This window comes from Mustela nigripes, chromosome 9 (assembly GCF_022355385.1).
Source record: "Mustela nigripes isolate SB6536 chromosome 9, MUSNIG.SB6536, whole genome shotgun sequence".
Classification (NCBI taxonomy): Eukaryota; Metazoa; Chordata; class Mammalia; order Carnivora; family Mustelidae; genus Mustela; species Mustela nigripes.
The window spans coordinates 28,045-49,966 of record NC_081565.1 but is presented as its reverse complement, the minus strand read 5'-3'; the positions used below and the strand labels follow the sequence as shown (position 1 = coordinate 49,966).

General features: G+C 53.2%; 1 protein-coding gene across 1 annotated transcript in view; it reads left to right on the top strand.

Moving 5' to 3' along the window:
* Positions 1-21,922, top strand: part of CACNA1B (calcium voltage-gated channel subunit alpha1 B) — a gene marked incomplete at its 3' end in the record, with an annotated part of 179,569 nt that overhangs the window by 130,714 nt on the left and 26,933 nt on the right. Inside the window, exons 26-34 of the mRNA XM_059412121.1 lie at positions 412-508; positions 2,161-2,321; positions 4,685-4,822; positions 5,569-5,770; positions 6,046-6,210; positions 6,496-6,606; positions 7,021-7,104; positions 20,658-20,774; positions 21,112-21,177. Coding sequence (XP_059268104.1) covers positions 412-508; positions 2,161-2,321; positions 4,685-4,822; positions 5,569-5,770; positions 6,046-6,210; positions 6,496-6,606; positions 7,021-7,104; positions 20,658-20,774; positions 21,112-21,177 — 1,141 coding nt within the window. The remainder of the gene's footprint in view (positions 1-411; positions 509-2,160; positions 2,322-4,684; positions 4,823-5,568; positions 5,771-6,045; positions 6,211-6,495; positions 6,607-7,020; positions 7,105-20,657; positions 20,775-21,111; positions 21,178-21,922) is intronic.

Here is a 21,922-nt window from a genome sequence, read left to right as displayed (position 1 = left end):
AGGTCTGCAGTCCCAGGGCCAGCTCCCTTCTCTTCTCTTTAGCCCCATGGTTGGTGTCAACATGGCGGCCGGATGAAGCCGGTTTGGGTGGGCGTTAGGGGACCCCTGGCATTGAGATGGCGGATGTAGTCTGTGAGAATGGGTTCTTTCCATCCGGAAGCCCGGCTTTCCCCGTATACCAGGTGCTGCTGCCCTGGGCCTGGCCTTGGTCTGCTCAGACAAGGCCTGGCTCGTGCTCCCACAGGAGGGGTGCGGCGGCCCATGCAGCTGGCCGGGCAGAGGCCTGCCTTTTCCTAGGCCGTCAGCCCTGGGGCCTACGACTGAATGCTCAGGGGAGCGCCCCCCGGCGGCTTTGTGGGAGCGGCGCGGGTGTGCGTCCTGCTGTCCACATGTGTGGCTTCTCCCTTCTAGAGGATCCAAAGGGAAAGACATCAACACCATCAAGTCCCTGAGAGTCTTGCGCGTCCTGCGGCCCCTCAAGACCATCAAACGGCTGCCCAAGCTCAAGGTGAGAGCTTGGACCTGGGCTTGGCCAGTGTGCAGGGCTGTCACGTGCGTGTAGGGCTCTGCATGCATGTATGTGCGTGTGTGCATGTCTGTACACACGGGTGCGCAAGTGTGACGGACTTGTGTGCCATGTGTGAGTGCACACATGTGTGGCGTGTGGTGTGCGTATGTCCACAGAACTCACCTGTCTGGCTGCAGCCGCCCCCCCCCCCCACAGTGGGATGGGGTGAGCGGAGCTCAGGGAGAATCCCACGTTGTGTAAATGGGTCCGGCTCCCTCAGCTCCGTGTCCCCAGAGAGGAGCTTCCTCTAGGGAGTGTTCTGGAAGGCTCCTCTCCCTTGACCCAGCAGCACCAGCAGCTGTTGGACAGGGAAGGGGAAGGGCTGCTGTGGGGCACCTGGGTGGTTCAGGGTCCAGCTCCTGATTTCAGCTCAGGTCATGATCTCACGGTTGTGGGATCGAGTCCTGAGTCAGGCTTTGTGCTCAGGGGGGAGTCTGCTTGGGATTCTTTCTCTCCCTCTGCCTTCCTCTCTCTCTCTCTCTCTCTAACTAAATTAAATAACTTAAATTTTAAAAAGGGAAGAAGGGGTTGCGGAGAGAGGTAGAGGGTCCTGAGGGAGACGCAGGGAGGGCCGGTGTCCCTGAGAGGTGGTTCCTGGGCTGGGCCCCAAGGATTGGCATGGCTGAGGCCCTGGAGAAAGGAAAGAGTGTGAACCCAAGCCCTTGGAGTTGTGCTGGAATACGATATGTGCTGAGCGTGGCCCTCACTGTGAGGAGTGCTTGCGAACCCTCCACTTGGTTAAACCCACCAAATGGTGCAGTGATGTCTCCTGCGCAGCACACAGAGGCAGGCCTCGCAGACCTGAAGCAGTGTGGGGATTCCAGAAGGCGGTGTGCTTGGGGGAGGGGGCTGGGGGTGGCTTGAAGGCAGCCTCAGGTGGGGACTCAGACCTGGGCAGGCAGCTCAGAGGTGTCATGGCCCCTGGGCAAGGGGGCCACGGCCGCACTTGCTGAGACAGCCACTGGTGTGGGAGTGTGCCAGGCGGCATCTCAGGAGATGATCGTGCACCTGCTTCTTTGCACAGCCCGGGCTGCCAGGGGTCCCCTCAGCTCTGAGGGACAGGGACCAGGCCAGGGTCCGCCAGGCAGTCCAGGGCCAGCTGAGCTTCCAGGCAGGGAAGATCCTGAGAAGAAGCTTTGGTGGTGGTGCTAACAAACGGCAGAGTCACCTCTGGGCTACACCAGAACATGCTTCAAGTTCCCGTGTCGGAGCTGGCCACAACACTGCAGCTTTTCTGCCCCGTGTTGGCTCGCACTGATGGGCAGGGGCACAGTGTTCCACCCCCCGCCCCCCCGGCAAGCCCGGACGCAGGAGCAGAGGGCTGGCCGTCTCCCCACCCTGACCCCGTTCCCGTTGTGTGGGCTCCTCCCGACGCTGGCTGACCGGGGCTCCAGGCCGGCCTCATGCAGGTGGCCTGTCCAGTGAGTGTCCTGCCAACATCTGGGCCGTCTGCCCGTGTGGCCCCTTCTTACGCCTTCTGCCCCCCTCCAAGTCCCGGGAGACGCAGTGGCTGTGTCGGGGGATGGGTGGCGGGTCCCTCCGTGGGTCCGGCCGAGACCCCAAGCCTCTGAGCCGGGCCCCTGCCCCTGCAGGCCGTGTTCGACTGCGTGGTGAACTCGCTGAAGAACGTCCTCAACATCCTGGTCGTCTACATGCTGTTCATGTTCATCTTCGCTGTCATCGCCGTGCAGCTCTTCAAGGGCAAGTTCTTCTACTGCACCGATGAGTCCAAGGGGCTGGAGAGGGACTGCAGGTGAGCCAGGGCCGGGAGGGGCTGGGGAGGGGCCGCGGGGACTCGACTGAGAGCTGTGCCTCTGCCCCAAGGCTGCACGGGGGACTTCCGGCTTGTCTTCCTCAGCAGAGTGAGGGTCCGGCCACTCTGCGATGTGCTCTTCCTGCCCATGGACATGTGCTCTTCCTGCCCACGGGGGCCGCTGTGGTGGCCAGAGGGCTCCAGGCCAGGCTCTGGGATCAGGGGGCTGCCCTCTCTGGACCTGGCCCCACCCCACAGGAAACAGGAGAGGGGCGCTCGGTGGGGGGGAACTAGGGGAAGGGGAAGTAGGGACTGGGGTGGGTGCTGAGCAAGGCAGCAGGGGCGGCTCCTTCTCCCTCCCGCAATCAATGGTCCCTGTCACCTCTGTTCAGGCAGTGTTCTCTGGTGCGAACGTGTCACCGCGTGCCTGCCGCTCTGTGCCTGCTGGGCATGGGGGATGTTTCCAGTCGGAGGCCTTCCTGACTCGTCCAGGGCACACTCGGGCTTTCTGTCTTGTGCTCTTCAGCCTTTCTGACGTGGGGCTGGTGGCCCTTCTCTGTGGTGTGATTCGTGTGGTAGCCAGGTGATGGACCGCTCAGTGCCCCAGGAAGGGTCTGGGCACGGCTTCACCTGTTGTCCTGTATAGGCTGTCTTTCTCTTTCTAACTGATTCGTAGGAGTTTTGTAAGGCCCTAGATCGCCATCCTTTGTCAGATCTATGGGTTACGGTTGTCTTTTTCTCCTTTGGTGGGGTGTTTTCAACTTTTTAAAACGTGTCTTTTCTGAAAACAAAGTCGTGATTGTAGTATAGTCCACTTTATCCCTGTTGTAGTTAATGGTCTTTGTGTCCTGTTCAGAAAATCTACCTGAAGGTCAGGGAGAAATCCTCTTATGTTTTCCTCTACAAGTTTTATTTTTGCCTTTCCCATTTGGATCTGGGATCTCTCTGGGGTTGATTTCGGTGTGTTGGGTGAGTGTTGGTACAGACGGATTTCTGTGGTGGACACCTAGCTGGCCCGGCACCATTTATTTGCAAAGATCCACTCTCTCCCCCATTCCGTGGTATGCTTTGTTTTTATTAAGGTATGATTCCTATGACTCATCCCCTGAAAGTACACCGTTCAGTGATTTTTTAATGCATTCACAGATATGGGCAGCCATCACCGCAGTCAATCGTAGAACATGTTCATAAGTTAGAAATCACACAAAAACTCCCATGTCCTTTATTACCCGCCAGCTCCCCACCTCTAGCCCTCAGCAACCATGGATGTATTTTTTGTCTTTACAGATTTCCTGTTCGTCTAAAGGAAATCATAACTATGTGGTCTTTTTTGTCTAACTTCTTTCTTTCAATTTTGAGGTCACCCTCAGTGCAACGTGTGTCTGACCATTGTTCCCGTTTATGGTTGGATTTTATTCCATGCTGCGGGTGTGGCCCAGCGTGTCTACCTGGTCCTCTGTCGACAGACATCTGTTGACAAAGGACACCAGTCCTTTGGCTGGTGTAACTGATGCTGCCATGAAGTGTTTGTGTGGACGGATGTTTTCATCTCTCTGGAGTGGACCCGTTGTCCTGGACTTGATGGGTCCATGGGGATTCTGCTGCCCCGCCTCAGGGGCCGCGGGGCTCTTCCGGCACGGCTGACCGGGTCTGTATTCCCAGCAGCATTGGGGGAGAGTCCTCATTTCTCCATATCCTTGCCAGTTCGTCTTCTTTTCCCTTTTAAAAACTAATTATCACTCTTTTCCTGGGTATAAAGTGGCATCTCACTGTGGTTTTCTTTTGCATTTCCTGGATGACTCCTGATGTGGAATGTCTTCCGTGTGCTGATCGGACGTTGGTATACCTTCTTTGGAGAAATGCCGATTCAGATATTTCACCCATTTTTTAAATTGGGGCATTTTTTTTTTATAATTGATTATAATTGTTCTTTATATACTCTAGATCCAACTTTTACCAGAGAGACGATTTTCCAGTATTTGGTCCTGTTCCGTGTCAACGAGGCTCTGAAGCACAAAGCTTTCCATTTTGATGGCATTTGCTTTACCTCCTTCTGGGGTTGGCGTCCCGTCTAACAGTCGTTCCCCTCCATCCGGGCCCCCAGGGTCATCGTCTCACAGCTTTCTAGTGTCAGCTCTCACCTGCACATCTTCGGTCTGTTTTGCGTCTTGTACCTGGAGGGAGGTGGGGTCCAGCTTCCTTCTTCTGCGAGCAGCCCCCGCTGCCCAGCACTCTCTGTGGAGAAGACTGCTCTTCCTCCGTTGGACGGGCAGCCATTCCAGAAATCAGCTGGCTGTAGACAAACGTGTGTATTTGGATTCTCTGTCTTTACACTCTGACCTCGTGTGTGTCCTCATCTCCAGGGGCCAGTATCTGGACTATGAGAAGGAGGAGGTGGAGGCTCAGCCGCGGCAGTGGAAGAAATACGACTTTCATTACGACAATGTGCTCTGGGCTCTGCTGACGCTGTTCACGGTGTCCACGGGAGAAGGGTGGCCCATGTGAGTGCTTACTGGCTCCACGCGGCAGAGCAGGGAGAACAGAGGGTCAGCTCGGGCAGGGAGTCCCCACCCTGCGTCCGGGCATGTTTTAGTCACCCAGCAAATGCCCCATTTGCCCCTCCTGGGGCAGACACGGCTCTGCTCTCCAGGAGTGGGAGGAGCAGGAGATCCAGACGAGGTGCACAGCACAGCCATCTCCTGAAAATCGTTTCTGAGTGGCTGAAGGCCGGAGGGAGGATGGGCTACTCAGTATCTCCCTGTCCTGCCCTCTGGCCCCAGTTAAGGGTGGGCAGAGGGATGTATGTGTTCCGTGCCATGCTGGATGACAGGGGACTCCCTTTGGGGCTGGGAGGACCACCACTCAGAAGGTGGGATCAGTGCTGTGTCTGGAGCCCAGGGCTTTCTAAAGGCAGGTGAAGCTGGGCATGAGCAGGTGTGAGCCAGGAGTCAGCAGGGAGGGCAGAGTTCCTGGGCCTCCGCCTGTCCTGGGGTTAGGACCTCTGGGTCCCGGAGACTGCCCCTTGATGGCTGTCCACCAGCCCCGAGTACAAGCCCATCGGGAAGGTCATCTGCCTCAGGAGATTGCAGTCCTGGGGAGGGGGCTGGGGACCACAGTGTTGAGCACCCCCTTCCTCTTGCCATCCCTGGGCTTGGGTATGGAGGCCTCACCTGTCATACAGGTCTTGACTTTCCCATGGCTCTGTTCCGCGGGTCCCCCTGACATTTGGTGTTTGCCCTTGGTGCAGGGTCCTGAAACACTCCGTGGACGCCACCTATGAGGAGCAGGGCCCCAGCCCTGGGTACCGCATGGAGCTGTCCATCTTCTACGTGGTCTACTTCGTGGTCTTCCCCTTCTTCTTCGTCAACATCTTCGTGGCCTTGATCATCATCACCTTTCAGGAGCAGGGGGACAAGGTGATGTCTGAATGCAGCCTGGAGAAGAACGAGGTGGGTGGCTCCCTCTTCTGCCTCATGTGCATGTGGGCTGTGGATGCTCCACTGGGCCCCCGATGGGCAGCAGAGACAGAAGTACTAGACTTCCCTTCTGCGTGGGGCTCACTCACTGCTGCAGAGCCGGCCGGTGGCAGGGTGGGGTGGGGAGAGAAGGAGGAGGCTGTTCCGGGCTGCATGCGAGGGTGGAGGACATGGGTGGGATGCTCTGGGTGCTCCGGTGTGGGGGTCCCCTGCCCCCTCCGGGTGCTCACTGCTCCTTCCCCATGCAGAGGGCTTGCATCGACTTCGCCATCAGCGCCAAGCCCCTCACGCGGTACATGCCCAGGGACAAGCAGTCGTTCCAGTACAAGACCTGGACATTTGTGGTCTCACCTCCCTTTGAGTACTTCATCATGGCCATGATCGCTCTCAACACGGTGGTGCTCATGATGAAGGTATGTGGGCCTGGCACGGGGCACAGTGGGGGACAGCTGGGGTGTGAGAGAGCCACCATTGCGGCTGATCACATCCTGGGCAGCATGGGATGCCTACTGTAGCCCCGTGCCTGGGGTTGTCTGTGGGCTGAGACAGCGTGTCCTGGGAGAACACGGTGAGAGCAGGGACGCTGTCCCTACCTTGGGCAGGCAGATGTGCAATTCTCTGTGCTCTGGCAGGAGGTCAAGGTGCGGGTGTCGGGGGGCAGCCGAGCCTGCGGCTGATGGCACTCATTCCCCACGCAGTTCTATGACGCACCTTATGAGTACGAGCTGATGCTGAAATGCCTGAACATTGTGTTCACGTCCATGTTCTCCATGGAATGCGTGCTGAAGATTATCGCTTTTGGGGTGCTGGTAGGTGCCTTGGCTCCCTCTTGGCCTTTTGGTGGTCTGCACTCTGGCTCCATCTCTGTAGGGGACCCTTCAGGGACTCAGAGCATGGAGATTGGAATTCCCTGAGCCCCCAGAGCAAATGCGACATTGCCAGGGCCCCGAGGAAGGGGCTGCTCCTGTGCTTTCAGCTGCCTGAGCTCCGCTCCAGCCCAGCTCCTGGAGACAGGCAGGGCCATGTTCCTCCTCTCTGGACGTATAGCTTTCAGTTCTGCACCTGCCCAGAACCACAGGTGTTTGCTTACCCAGCTGTGGTGGCCCACCTGGGGTGGCCCACCTGTCCCTCTGCTCCTTTCTCGATGAGGACACTTCCTGCGGCTCCGTGCCTGGCTTCTGCCTTGCCAGCCTCCAGCAGTAACTGCTCTTTTTTCTCTCTAGAACTATTTCAGAGATGCCTGGAACGTCTTTGATTTTGTCACTGTGTTGGGAAGTATAACTGATATTTTAGTAACAGAGATTGCGGTGAGTAGCATTTCCTGTCCTTCCTCCAGGGCCCCAGACTGGTTTCCTTCTGGGCGGGGCTCCCTTGGTGTACCTCCAGGTCCTGAGTGTTAGGCCCCCTCTCTCTTGCCCTAGGAGCCCCTGGAAAAAAGGAGGCTTCTCTCCAGAGGTGGGGTTGGGGGTTGTGTATTATCTTGGGAAATGCATTTTCTTGGATAAGAAAGTAGTTTCCGGAAGGTCTTCTGGTCTGGTGGTCTGAGAGTCACCTAGGAGCTCCATCAGCAATGACTGACCAGGAAGACAAGAATCTTTTAAATCTGCATGTGTCTAAGAAATCGAACAACTTGGCACCAAATTACATGAAGTGAATTTAAACTATTTTAGAATATCAGGTTTGTTTTATGTGTGTGTGTGTGTGTGTGTGTAAATAAAACAAGATTACTTGTCCATATCATACGCAGATTATGGGCGAAAACTGACCAAATGCTACAACATAAACTTGTCTCAACAAATGTCACAGAATCTGAATTCAGTCATGAAGTTAGAATTAAATGGCAAAACATCTCCTCTGTCTTAGACTGGGTTCTCCAGGAGCAGGCACGGAAGTGGGGCTCTTGTATAAGTTGTTCTAGGAGGCGCTCCCAGGCAAAACCGCACGAGCGGGGTTTGGGGAAATGGGTGGTAAGTGAAGGCGCATCAGGAGTGTCGGATCTGTAGCCCGGTGTCGGGTGGGTTCGGTTCGTCCCCCAGGGGGCCCAGAGACAAGGGGGCCATGGCTCAGAGCTCTTGCCTCTGCACTGGTCAGTCCACAGCTACGGGCCGCACCTGGGGTTCGGTTGTCAGATGCCTCCAGCCCTCCTGAGTGTACCCCAAGTGGAGGCTCTGGCAGCCCTGGGGCAGAAGGAATACCAGGCTGCATGGTAACAGGGCTGGACGGGAGTGCCTGACCGACTACTGTGAGCCTGGCCCCACTCAGCTCTGTCACATCTCACAGTGGGTTCACTTCCCTTGTTCTTCAGGGTGCTGCTGGCCTCTGTGTCAGGGGCAGGGGGTCGGGAAGACCTGGAGCTGGTCTGAGGCCAGGGGAGGCTCATGCACATGTTCTTCCTGTCCCCCTCTTGGGGTCACCTGATGGGTGGCCAGCCTGCTGTGGCGCAGGTTGCTGGGCCAGATCAGGGAGCCTACAGTGTCACCCTGGGTGGCCCAAGCCCCAGCTCGTCACAGTTATGTGGTTCTGGCTGATACAGCACCCCGGTCGTCATTGAGACTGATCATAGAGCATCGGGAAAGGCCCTGGTGAACCCCCTGATTTCCAGACAGACTTCTTCCTGCCCTGTGTGGTGGCAGCTCTGTCCTTTTCAGTACCAGCATCAGATACCCTGGCCAGCCTGGAAGCTCTGCTCAGCCTGCTGGTCGTTTGGGATGAGAGGCAGGAAGTGACAAGGGGCCACCATGACAGCAGCCCACAGTGGAACACTTCACGACCCCTTGAGCCAGGACCTCTAGATTGGCCAAACCGAAACTTACGGAGATGATGAGAACGCAGTCTGACCTGGGCTGTGGGAGGGCAGGGAGGGGGCCACCCCTGCTACCCTCTCTTGCTTTCCGGGCCTGTGCAACACTGCGACACCAGCACCATCTCTTGTCTGTCTGCTCACCTTGAAGGACGTATCCCAGCCCCGTGAGGCAGGTCACTGAGCCGGCATTTAACCTGGGCCTTTAGGAGGCTCTTCCAGCGTTTCAGGAGGTTCCTACTTCCTGAGTGATGTGGACTGGGGTACGCCTGTGGACCCTGTGTCATCTGCTCCTGTGTACCTGCCTGTGTGTGCTCTGAGCGGATGTTACGTGGAACCCAGTTGGGTGAATTCGATGCTGGGGCAGGCCAAGGTATTCCCTCAGCAAAGACAGACCCACGCCCAGTGTGTGAGTGATCGCAGGTGAGACAAACAACACTTCCAGCTGAAAGGGTTCCCATGTAAGCCAGTGATCACCAAGTGGCTGGTTGGCAGCCTAAAGCATGGTGCGCTGTAGAGGCCTCCTTGACTTCTGCGCATAGCAGGCTGGGTGTTAGGTAGGGGCCATGGCTGGATCAGCTTTGCTGAGAGGGAGCGCACCTCCTGAGCTCAGGCCCAGCTTTCATCTCAGCCATCAAAGTCACTCCACTCGCAGATCTGCTGGTGAGGATAGAAGCTGGCCGTCATCTCGTGGGTCAGCCATCTCAAGGCCTGGTTTTTGGTGCCCCTGCAGCTATGGGTGGGCACCGATGTGTAATGCAAGGGTTGGCTGGGCCCATCTGGATGCTTTTCCTCAACTTCCGTTCCCTCCGGAGCCATGGCTAAGTTTTAGCTCTTGCCTGTGGTCTTGTAGTCAGTACTACAGGCAGCTTCTTTGTCCTTCTGGGTCATGGCTGATCAGGTTCCCTGCCAGGAACCCTGCCTCGCCACTGTCCTTCGGGTCGCCTCTAGGTTGGGTTCTAGTGAAGCTGCCCCAGTGTATTGAGCCACCGCTTCAGAGATCGGGTTTGAGTTTCTTCTCCTGGCTTTAGCGATCATCTCATGATATGCTTGGGTAGGAGTGAGCTAAGGAAGACAGGTGCAGCAAAGGTGAGAGGCCTGGGGCACTGGGCCACTTGTCATGTGACTCTGTCCTCTGGATGTGCTTGGGTTTGGCCCTGGAGGCAGTGGTTCCACCATAACACCGGATTGTTGGCAGGCCTGCTACACACACTCCTAAGGACAAGCAGCAGAGCCGTGGACACAGTTGTCTCATGCTCAGACACGGTCTCCACCAGGGCCCGGTAGCCAGGAGCGGCCCCTCCCATGGGTGATGTCTTCAGCCAATGACATGGCCTTGCTCCAGAATTGTAGGGTGTCTCGGCCCAAGTTGTCGGGCTTCTGGTACTGCAGCGTGGGTCTGAATCTCCCTGCTCTGAGTCCTCTCAAACCTGGCAGCTTTGTGTCACCCGATAAATGGCTCAAAGACTATTTCCTCAGTGATGCGTGGCATCATCAAACTCAAGGAAGCCTGCCGGGAGCAGGAAGTGTGAGGTGTGAAAACCAATTTGTCTTGCCTCGTATCACTGATTGTAGTAGTCCTTTGCATTAGCTTTCTACCTAAAATATGATGAAAGATCACTCTAACCCTAAACAAAGTCTTTCTTTTTGATATTTAAACTTTATTTTTCCAGTGTTCCAAAATTCATTGTTTATGCACCACACCCAGTGCTCCATGCCATACGCACCCTCCTTAATATCCACCACCAGGATCACCCAACCTCCCCACTCCCGTCCCCTTCAAAACCCTCAGTTTGTTTCTCAGAGTCCACAGTCTCTCATGGTTTGTCTCCCCCTCCGATCTCTCCCCACTCACTTCTCTCCAGCTCTCTTTGTCCTCTGTGTTACTCATGCTCCACAAGTGAGTGAAACCATATGATAATTGACTCTCTCTGCTTGACTTATTTCACTTAGCATAGTTTCTTCCAGTCTCATCCACATTGATACAAAAATTGGGTATTCATCCTTTCTGATGGAGGCATAATACTCCATTTTATATGGACCACATCTTCCTTATCCATTCATCCATTGAAGGGCATCTTTCCACAGTTTGGTGACTGTGGCCATTGCTGCTATGAACATTGGGATACAGATGGCCCTTCTTTTCACTACATCTGTATCTTTAGGGTAAATACCCAGTAGTGCAATCACAGGGTAATAGGGAAGCTCTATTTTTAATTTCATAAGGAATCTCCACTGTTTTCCAGAGTGGCTGCACCAACTTGCATTCCCACCAACAGTGTAAGAGGGTTCCCCTTTCTCCACAACCTCTCTTTGTCAATTTTTGCCATTCTAACTGGTGTAAGATGGTATCTCAATGTGGTTTTGATTTGAATTTCCCTGATGGCTAGTGATGATGAACATTATTTCGTGTGTCTGTTAGCCATTTGTATGTCTTCTTTGGAGAAGTGTCTGTTCTTATCTTCTGCCCATTTTTTGATGTAATTATCTGTTTTTTGAGCATTAGAGGAGTTCTTTATAGCTCTTGGATATCAGCCCTTCATCTGTATTGTCATTTGCGAATATCTTGTCCCATTCCGTGGGTTGCCTCTTTGTTTTGTTGACTGTTTCCTTTGCTCTGCAGAAGATTTTGATCTTGACGAAGTCCCCAAAGTTCATTTTCCCTTTTCTTTCCTGTGACTTTGGAGGCATATCTTGAAAGAAGTTGCTGTGGCCGATGTCGAAGAGGTGACTGCCTATGTTCTCCTCTAGGATTCTGATGGTTTCCTGCCTCATGTTGAGGTCTTTTATCCATTCTGAGTTTATCTTTGTGTACGGTATAAGAGAATGGTCGTGTTTCATTCTTCTATACATAGCTGTCCAATTTTCCCAGTACGATTTATTGAAGAGATTGTCTTTTTTCCACTGGACCTTTTTTTCCTGCTTTGTCGAAGATTATTTGACTATAGAGTTGCGGGTCTGTGTCTGGACTCTCCACTCTGTTCCACTGGTCTATGTGACTGTTTTTATGCCAGTACCAGCTGTCTCGGTGATCACAGCTTTGTAGTAAAGCTTGAAATCAGGCAGTGGGATGCCCCCGGTTTTGTTTTTCTTTTTCAACATTTCCTTAGCAATTCGGGATATCTTCTGGTTCCACACAAATTTTAGAATTGTTTGTTCCACCCCTTTGCAAAATGCCAGTGGAATTTTGATCGGGATCAAGATTTTTCATCTAGGGCGCCTGGGTGGCTCAGTGGGTTAAGCCGCTGCCTTCGGCTCAGGTCATGATCTCAGGGTCCTGGGATCGAGTCCCGCATCGGGTTCTCTGCTCAGCAGGGAGCCTGCTTCCTCCTCTCTCTCTGCCTGCCTCTCTGCCTACTTGTGATCTCTGTCTGTCAAATAAATAAATAAAATCTTTAAAAAAAAAAAAAAAAAAAAAAGATTTTTCATCTATACTGAAAGTATAGATGGCTCTAGGCAGTATAGACATTTTAACAATGTTTATTCTTCCAATCCATGAGCATGGAATGCTCTTCCATATTTTTGTGTCTTCTTCAATTTCTTTCAAGAGTCTAAACAAATTCTTGAAGTGAATAGAAAAAGAGTGAACATCCCTAACTGCTGATATGAGACTAGTACAACCCGGACACCAGAATTATTTAAAAAACAGAATATAATAAAGGAAGATCATACTCTACGCTCATTCATTAACATTGAGTAAAATGCATCAGAGAGTCTAATTTAGATTAGCAGATCAAAGGATACTATTAATGTGATCCTGACATTGGTGCAGAGAAGATGTTCAATAAAACTCAAATTGTATTCATGATAGAAATTATTAGCAATGTAGGAATTATTGACCTGATGAAGAGAATTTACCAAAAATCCTGCACTAACATCATATGATGGTGGAATTTGGAAAGAATTCCCTTTAAAATTAGGAAAAGACTGTACCTGTCAGCACTCCTTCTTTTCCAACATGGAACTTCAGAGCCTGGTTGGTTCAGTAAAGTGAACATCAGCCCCGTGAGGATTAGAGGTGTTGGTCCAGTTCACTGCACATTCCAGGGCTTGGGTGTTTAGGAGACACTTGTTGAGTGAACGAGACAAGAAAAATAAATAAAACACCCAAGTATTAGAACAGAAATAGGCAAAGCTGCCATTATTCCTAGATAACATTATTATCCGTAGATCCAGAATCCTTTCGAGCCAAGAAGAGCATTTGGCACGGCTGCTGAGTCGAGTACCCGAGCCAGTAGCCGACCGCAGATCATGACCGTGTCAGCAGTTCCACCTGCAGCCCTAACGACACCTGAATACAAGATTTTTATGTGGAAAAGTCCTAACCCTCAGTGACAGATAGGAGAGGAGACTTAAGTAGATGGTGTTAGCATGTCAATACTAAGTAGTGTCAACTTCAGAGATGGTTCTGCCCAAATTGATCTGTAGATTCAATGTAATTTCAATAGGTGAATTTGTTTTTGTTTTGGAAATTGGCAAGTTGCTTCTAAAACTCATCAGAAAGGGCAAAGGCCCCCTGAATACTCAAGATACTTAAGAAGTGGAGGGTGCTGCTGGGGCAGTGGGCATGGAAATGTACTGTTCTTGTTGGTGATAAGACTTCTTATAAAGCTAGAGTGCTAAGACTGTGGTGCTGGCTTAGGGGAGAGTAAGTGAGCCAATGGACGGAATCAACAGCCTAGAATCAGAATCACTCGTGTATGGAAACTTGATATATGACTGTGCTGCTTAGTGGCGAGTAATTCAACAATCGATGTGGGTATAATTATGATCAACATAGTGAAAGATGGAAATTGGATCTTTATCCATTCACAAAAAAGCTATTTCAAATGGATGAAAATACTTAAATATAAGAGGAAAAAAAGTTTAAAACTCTTAGAAGAGTATACAGATTCTCTTTAAGACCTCGGGATAGGGACTGATTGCTTAAGCAAACTATAAGAAAGCATCATCCATAATTGAAAAAAAAAATTCTATAAAATGAAGAGTTTCTGTTCATCAAAAGAAGAAAGGCAATCCATGAAGAGGAAGGGGATATTTGCATCACATTCCTTCATTTATCTGTTATGAATCCCTTATAAATTATAAATGGATGAACCCATTATCCATTATCAATATTTATGCATTGCCTATCACGTAGTAAGCGGTACTCTAAGTGCAGGGACAAAAGATGAAAATCTGAGTTTCATTCCCATAAGAGAGACGCAGTGTCACGCGATGAGAGGCATTGGGAGAAGGCAAAGCAGCGAAGGGTTATGAGACACGGAACCGGGGGGTAGGGGCTTTGATGGCTGTGTGCCCAGAGGAGATGTCACTGACTTGGTGACTTGCCAGTGAAGATGTCTGGGTCTGTGAGGAGGTGGAGCAGCGGGGCCTGGGCGAGCAGCCCTGAGCCCTGCACCCACCCAGCACCTGCAGCATGACAAGGGGCGGAGGGAATGGGGAGAAGGGAAGGATTTGCAGTTGCAGTCAGTTCGGGATTTTATTTAGAGTGAGGTTGGAACAGGAGGGACATGATCTGCATTTTCAGACCAAACGTCTAGCTGAGAGTATAGTACAGGGCACAGGCAGAAGCAGCTCGGTGGGTTAGGGCTTAGCTGGTTATCCCAGAAACAGACTCCAAGACAGGAGTTCAGCGCAAGTCATTCATTTGGGAGGTGACCTCAGGAATACCAGGGAGCAAGGAAGTGGGTCAGGGAAGGGAGGCGGCCAGAATATCGTGTACTCAGAGGGCAGTTACCACTGTGGGTCCTCATGGGGAGCCCTGAACCTCTGTTATCCCTGCAAGTGGCAAGGCGGCTGGGGTATTTTTCAGCAAGTGCTGTTAGCCACTAGCCGAAGGCTGCTGGTAGGATAGGAGGAGGCCACGAAATGTTAATTCTCAGACACCTGCGTCCTGGTCTGGGAGAATTCTCAGGGGAAAAAGATGCAGATGCTGACAATTGAGTGATGGGTCTGGGAGTGCCACTCAGGGAGCCCAGTAGAGGGACTGGGGGCTTGGGCTTGGGTGAGAGACCGTCGTTCTGGATGTGTTTTCCAGTAGAGCTGCTGGTGGAGCAACGGTCTGGGTGAAAGTTGAGGGAAGAATGGCGTCCGATCTGAGCGCACGGGGACATGGGTTATCTGTAATTGAAAAGGAAAAGACTGGGTGGACCAGGTCGGTTGTGCACTGTTTGTACATGGGGCCTGGATGCAGCATGTGCGTGTTAGGGTGGGTTGCCTGTTGGCCTTCCGCAGGACTTGTCCAACAGGCTGTTGGACAGACGTGCCTGGAGTTTGGAGGAGAGATTCGTGCCAGTCCTATGCTGGGGAACCATGAGCCTGTAGGATGAAATCAGAGCCGTGAGGCTGGATGAGGTCAATAACAGAGAGCAAGAATGGGCTCCTCAGGCCTCAGATGCACCGACATTGATTGACAAAGGAGTGGTCGGAGGGCAGAGAGGTTTTCTGAACCATTAGTGAAGGTTAGTGTCCAGAATGTGCAAGGCCCTTCAGTGAATCATTAAGAAGAACAGAAGCAACCAAATGAAAAAATGAGCTGAAGGTGTAACTGGGCATTTTGCTAAAAGAATGAGAAACAGAAATGACCAATGAATCTTCTTTGTAATTAAAGAAACGTAAAGTGAAAGACATTGAGATGCTTTTTCACACCCTCTGGTTTGTCAGACAGGAATTCCAGCCATGCCAGTGCTTAGCAAGTGGGTCAGCCAGAACCTCCACGCTCCTGCTGGGAAAAGTGTGGCAATCCCCAGAAAGTCAGGTGTAGGCATGCCTGCCACTCGGGGATTCCCTCTTAGGTCGTGTGCCAGAGGGTGTCCGGGCAGGTGACCCAGAGACCCTCTCACACAGAGGTTCGTGGCTACACAGTTCACGGCAGCCCCGGGATGCACTGGTTGTGACTGCCTGTGAACACAGTGATGCGCCCCACGCACCAGAGGGTGGTCTCTGCATCAGGAGGGAAGCCCCCGAGAAGCAGTTTGCTCGCTGTCAGCAAGTCTGCCCAAGTCTGAGAAGGCCGCGTACAGTAGCGTCCCATCACAAAGGTTAAGAGAAGCCAAGTCTAACACGTTTTCAGAGTTTGTGGTAAGACAGTGAAGAAAAGAAACTGTTAACAGGAATCACAGGTAGCTGCTAGTCTGGGGAGGACCAAGGGAGACAAGAAGGGCTTTGAAAGTCTTGGTGACACTCCGTTTTCTTTAAGTGGGGTGATGGATGGATGGACATTTTATTCCTTTTCTTTAAAATGTGCATCTATACACATATTTGTAAATATTCTTCTGTGTATGTGGTATGTTTCATGGTTTTAAAAAATTAACAATCCAAATAATATGGGGAAAAGTTCTGAGCTGCCATTTTCATGCAAAACCAAGGATATTTGTCACACCAGCCATTGGCATTGTGGCATTTCCAGGTGCTTCTCATCCAGGAGTAGTTTGTACCAGTGTGTTGCTGGGAGGAGCAAGCTTGCTGCTGATCCCTCCGGGCCTCATCCTGGACTCAGCCGACTTTGTTCCCTGGATAGAGGGATCCAGACACCGAGCTCCCATCTGCTAGGACACAGCTCTGGGGTTCCTTCATAGGCGTGTGTCCTCTCAGAGAGGGCAGAATGATGAGCGGGTATCAAGGGTGAGGGTTGCCAGATGTGCAGAGCGCATGATGCCTAAATGTCTTCTGGGGAGACCTCTGGCTCCAGAGAGGCCCGCACACAAGACAGAGACTTTCTGTATGCAGGAGGCCCGGTGTCTGTCCCTCAGCTGTTGGACACTTGAGGCCTGGGTGGCTTGTGGTTGGATCAGACCTCCCTTCAAATAAGCCCTCCATGGCGGCGGCCGTCAGCCCCCGATGCCCAGCAGGGCTGGCGGGAGGACTGAGGTGCCGCTCGGCTCGGAAGCTCTGCTGGCTCTGGCCACTAGCGCTCCTGTCCTTCACCCTGTTCTGCCCAAAGTGGAAAAGATGACAGGGAGCCGGCGTGTGGATTAGTGGCGTCTTCATTTTTGTTCATTTGTAGTCACTTCATGTGTTACTTTGTGAATGTACTTTTTTTTCCTTAGGCAAAAATATGAGTGTCAGTTCCCAACTCCCACTTAATCAAAACAGAGTAATAGCCTTAACCAGGGTCGTGTAGAGACAGCATCCCCAAGGAAGCATAAAACTGACATTGATTTCTTTGCCTGGAAATAAAAAAACAAGTGTCTGTGAGTCATCTTTGGATTTGCATTACAAACAGGAATGCAAACGAGCGCCACCCTGTCTGCATAGCCTCCAGATTTCCAAAATATTTGATCTGGTGCATTTTAAGCAAAATGTGCAAAGTTTACTAAAATCCTAAAATTTTCCAGTGAGGTATTCAAAGTTTGAGTTTTTGCTTGTGTTGATGACTCATTTTCTCTTTTGTTTTCTGTTTTTGTTCTTGATTTGCCGTAAACTACCTGCTGACTCACGCCATCCAACCAACATACAATGCGAAAACCATGTCTCCGTCTGTATGTTGTGCTCCTGCTGCTCAAACATCCCAATTTGTAAATAATACGCAAATACCCATCCATGAAAACATCACATATAGGAAACGGTTGGTTTCATGACTTTAAACAGTTCTTAAAACTCGTTGCTTTGCTTGCTCTGCTCTTGTTCCTTCTCCTGTGAGGCCTCACCACCGCCTTCCTGAGGTGTGTGGTCAGAGTCTGGCAGTCCCCGTCCCCTCTGGTCTCTTCTCCTCAGCATCTGGGGTCCAGTGGGGGCTTCCGAGGGCCCCCCCGGGGACTGTTTGATTCAGGAACTGGCCTTGGGTCTTCTGAGCCAAGTGGATAAGTGCCCAGCCAGTTTTTCCTGTTGGGATTGGGTTCAGAATTGGAGGGATTTTGTAGGGTATGAGTTTCAACCTGATCCTGTGGAGTCCATGGTTTCTCTGGCACCATCTCCCTTCTGCTCTGTCCCCATCGAACCCACATACGAAGGTGGTTCTCCCCAATGACCTCTGATGATGCCTCCTCTAGCATTCTTCCTGGGACTGCCCTTCCGTGGGGAATCCTTGGGGCTGGAGGGGATTGGAGATTGTGTCTCTGTGATTCAGAAGGGGTTGTGTAAGGCCTGACAGAGCAGGAAGAGGGTCTGTCCCCAGAGACAGCAGAGCACCTGGCTCCTGCGTCCAGCCTTCACTGGCCTGCTCGTGCACGCTTGCTCCGTGGGCTCGTGTGGGCTGCGGGCGGCGTGAACTGGGCCTTCCCCCCAGGCCTTCAGGAGTTATCTGACAGGAGAGCAAAGACAGCAGGAGCAGACAAACTGAGGCTGTGACTGGAAATTCATATAAAGTAGCAAGTATTTGAGATCCTGTTACAGAAAATGAACATGAATGATCAAGTGTTTAGCAAGTGGAGAAGATCTTGAGGTTTTGAGAAAATGCCATTTGATGCAGAAATATTCGAGTCACTCGGGCCCCTCCATGGCCGTTCCCTGTGCCCTTGGGAAGAGCTCCCTGCCCCCGTGCCCTCCTTCTTCAGAGTGCACACAGTCACACGACATGCTGAGCACCTTGGGGTCTGTTCCTCCTCATCGTCCAGCCAGGAAAAAGCCAAGTAGGAGAACAGTCTGTCGCTCGCTTGCTGGACCTTGCTGCCGGCATGGAGCGTGGCACCCAACAGATGGGCACAGGGCGCAGGGGATGTCTTTCGGGGTCTGAGGCTCCCCTTTGGGGGGTGTGTCACGATGCCTGGCATGCCTTTAAATCCCTCAAATCTCGATTCCTCAGCATCTGGATACAACGTCCTAATGTCCCCGTCTTGTGGGTGAGGAAGCCAGGGGCTCAGAAGAGCTGGGGACCAGGGTACCCTCAGGGTGAACCATCTACCACATTGCGGGTTGTGATAATGCCTCTTTGGGGAGCCCTAGACCTTCCCAGTGCCGGGGCAGGTGGCAGTCAGGAAGGGCCTGGCTTTGAAATGTAGGTGATTGAAATGTAGGCTTTGAAATAAGGTGCTTGGGGCTCTCTGGTGTGACAGAAACCATGGACTCTGGGAGGACGGGGCATGCCCTTTCCACCACTGAGGGGCTGGCTGAGGCCAGAGGTGATGACACTTGGCCGTGGGGAGGCTGCTGTGTGCTTGCTGCCCCCCCTCCCCCGTTCTCCCGCATGCTGGTGCCTGGCAGCAACCGCCCTGGTGCGGCCCCGGAGTGCTCTGCCTGCCACCCCGTGCTTGGGGTATCTGTGGCTGCTGTCACCATCCGTCCTCATGGCTCTCTCAGGCTGTGTATCTGTGGCCCCCCCACCCCCCTCCCGAGTGCCCCCTGGAGCCCTGAGAAAAGACATCTGGGGGGAGGGGTGAGAGCTCCAGTCTCAGCAAAAAAGTAGGCAGGGGCGTGTGAACTTTGCGTTGGTGCACTGACTATGCGCATGATCAGTGCCCTCCCCTGCCTCACCCTGTCCTCTGTCCCTTCTTTCTCACCCAGAGCCTCTGTTTTCCCAAGAATCTCTAGGTGCAGTGGCCTGAGCAAAGTCCTTTGGGCTGGGCAGATGCTGTGTTGTAACAGTCTTGGGCCCTCCAGACGCAAGTGGGCAGGTGTGGTCCAAGTGGGGACCTCAGAGGAGGCCAGGCATTTGGCGGCTCCCTCACCTTCCTCTGCTTTACTGCCGCATGCAGAGGATTTCCCAGCGCTGTAGACGAGGTCTCCCTTCCACTGCTGTGCCGGTCCTCCCGAGCTGACCGGCTCACCTGCAAACCTGGGGCCCGCAGGACGAGTGTGGGTGTTTCCTGCACCACTGAGATTCTCTTGCCCCAGCGCAGCAAGCAGCTGAGGGAGCTGTAGGCAAGCCTGTTTGCCCTCCAGGATCCCACCCCACGGTCCACTTCTGCCTATTGCTGACCCTAGTCAGCACCTCCTTGTGACTACCAGAACTCCTCCCTCGTGGCTCCCACCTCTAGCCCCCCAGCAGAGACAGACTAGAGTCCTCAGCAGCCCCCACCCCAGTGGGAACAAAGGGGTGGACAGGGCTGGGTTGGGGCCACGGTCCTCAGAAGTGGGAGTGAGACCTGCCTGTCCACTGAATGCTTTGTCCCAGCCAGGACCAGCTGGGCAGCCCTGGAGGGGGGACAGCCAGCTGTCCCCACGCTCCGCACAGCCCCTGCACGTGCTGTCCCACTGCCGCTCATTTGAACATGTCTTGTTTTCTTCTGTCTCCATTGGACCACTGAATCTGGCGATACATTGTTTCTAAGCCTGAGCTGCTTGCCTGTGTTAGACACCCAGGTGTCAGGGAGCTGCTGTCCTGTGGGCACCTGGTCTCTAAGCAGACAGAGGCGGGGAAACTGCCCAGGGCCAAAAGCACCCCTATGTCATCTGCCCAGAGCTGTGCTTCCTGAAAGGGATGGGCTGATAATTCAAGGTGCCCCTGGGCCCAGATGGAAGGCTCACTCCCCCTCGGATGACGGAGCCATGCTTGACATCCTGGGATCTCTGCCGCTGGGAGCATTCGTGGATTTCCTGAGTAGCTTCCGTGGTGTGGGCAGTGGGATCGCCCACACTTACACTTCCTATGGGGACTTGTCTGCAGGCACCATGAGCAGCTCTGGGGGAAATGTTTGCCCCTCTGCCGGGTCCCAGGCAGGCAGGGGCTTTGCTAGCCATGCGGAGAAGGGACAGGCCCCTCAGAGGCTCTCCGTGGAGAAGCAGCCCTGCCCGGCGCTTGGACGGCTTGGCTGTGTTTTGCAAGAGGCGGTCTACGTTGGAGGCCCATCCACAGGTGGCCTCCCGGCTCCTCTTGGCAGCAAGCAGCTACTTCCGGGAGTTCGTCTCTCTCAGTCCCTGTCGGGTGCAGGGGAGCCTAGAGCAGAGGGTTTCCATTGATTTGCTGCATGAGAAGTGATTGGCAATGACAAGCTTCACTTTCGGAAGGTTTTCTGGTGGCCGATTGCTGCTTCTCTCCTGTAGAGCAGTGACTTTCTGTTTGGTCTCTCTTTGGATCCACTTTCCTTCGGGGCACAGCAGGTCTGGGAGAGGCGGGTGGGAGGTCTGCCGTGGTGGGAGGCTGATCTCCACCGGCTTGAGAACAGCCTGTCTTCCCCACAGAACAATTTCATCAACCTCAGCTTCCTGCGCCTGTTTCGGGCCGCCCGGCTCATCAAGCTGCTGCGCCAAGGCTATACCATCCGCATTCTGCTGTGGACCTTTGTGCAGTCCTTCAAGGTGAGGCCCGGCCCGGCGCTCCGACCCCTGGAGCGGCCCTCCTTCTGGAGGCCCCTTGGTGCCTATTACCCTGTTGTGGTTTACAGACCTTCTAAGTTGCCTAGACATCTCCTCGGTCGTGCTCACTGACCCTGTGGCGGGGCGTGCGACTGCTCAGGGATGAAGGAAGGGAGGCCGCCTCTTGGTAGAGGGGCTTTGCAGTTAGTAGGGTGGCTCTGTGGCCGCTGAGGTCCCAGTGGCCCCAGAGATGCGACCACCATCCCCTCCACAGACGAGGTCCGAGCCAGGCAGCAGGGCAGCCCCCCGGAGCTGCCTTGCCCTCCGTGTGTCTCCACAGGCCCTGCCCTACGTGTGTCTTCTCATCGCCATGCTGTTCTTCATCTACGCCATCATCGGCATGCAGGTGGGCGCGCTGATGGGACCGGGGGAGGCAGGGCGCTGGTCACGGTCACCAAATGGTACCCGTGACAGAGCGACACTCGGGGAACTTTGCTATGAGGCATATACCGTTTTTGGGACTTTATGAACTTAACTCTCAGAAAGGCTGTTCTGTCGATGAGGACACTGAGGTTGGGCGCCCCGAGTCTGGGCCTGTCTCCCAGAGTCCTCTAGTGAGGCGTAGTCCCCCCGTCTGTGGTACTGTGCTCTGCCGTGCTCCTGAGTAAAACCCCATGGGGCTGTTAGGGTGTCGGTGGGCTCATTGGACTGGGTGCTGGGCCCCCGCTGCCGGTGGAGCTTTGAAGCACATGTGCCTGGTGCTGAGCCCCAGCCGGTCCTTCTCTCAGTCCAGAGAGCTGGCCTGACCCTTTACAGGAGATTGTATGTTCCGGAAAAAAAGTCAGCAGGATCGAATCGGGTCACTATATTGTCAGATCCAGCTGGGAGAATTTAGATCGCCTTCATTTCCTCAAGAACCCTTGGTCAGCTGTTTGGAAAAACATTTACGAGACACAAAGCAGTGTTCCAGATTTGAATCTTTGGCATCGGGCCACTTTTCAACAGTAGGGTGGGAGTTGGATCCCAATGGTAAATTACAGTGGGAGAAGCCACTGTCTCAAAGGTTAGGTGCAAATTGATTTTTAAACTCTGTTTCAGGGAGTGAAAAGCTTCTCTTGCTTTAAAATTTGCTGATATCAGATGCTCTTTAA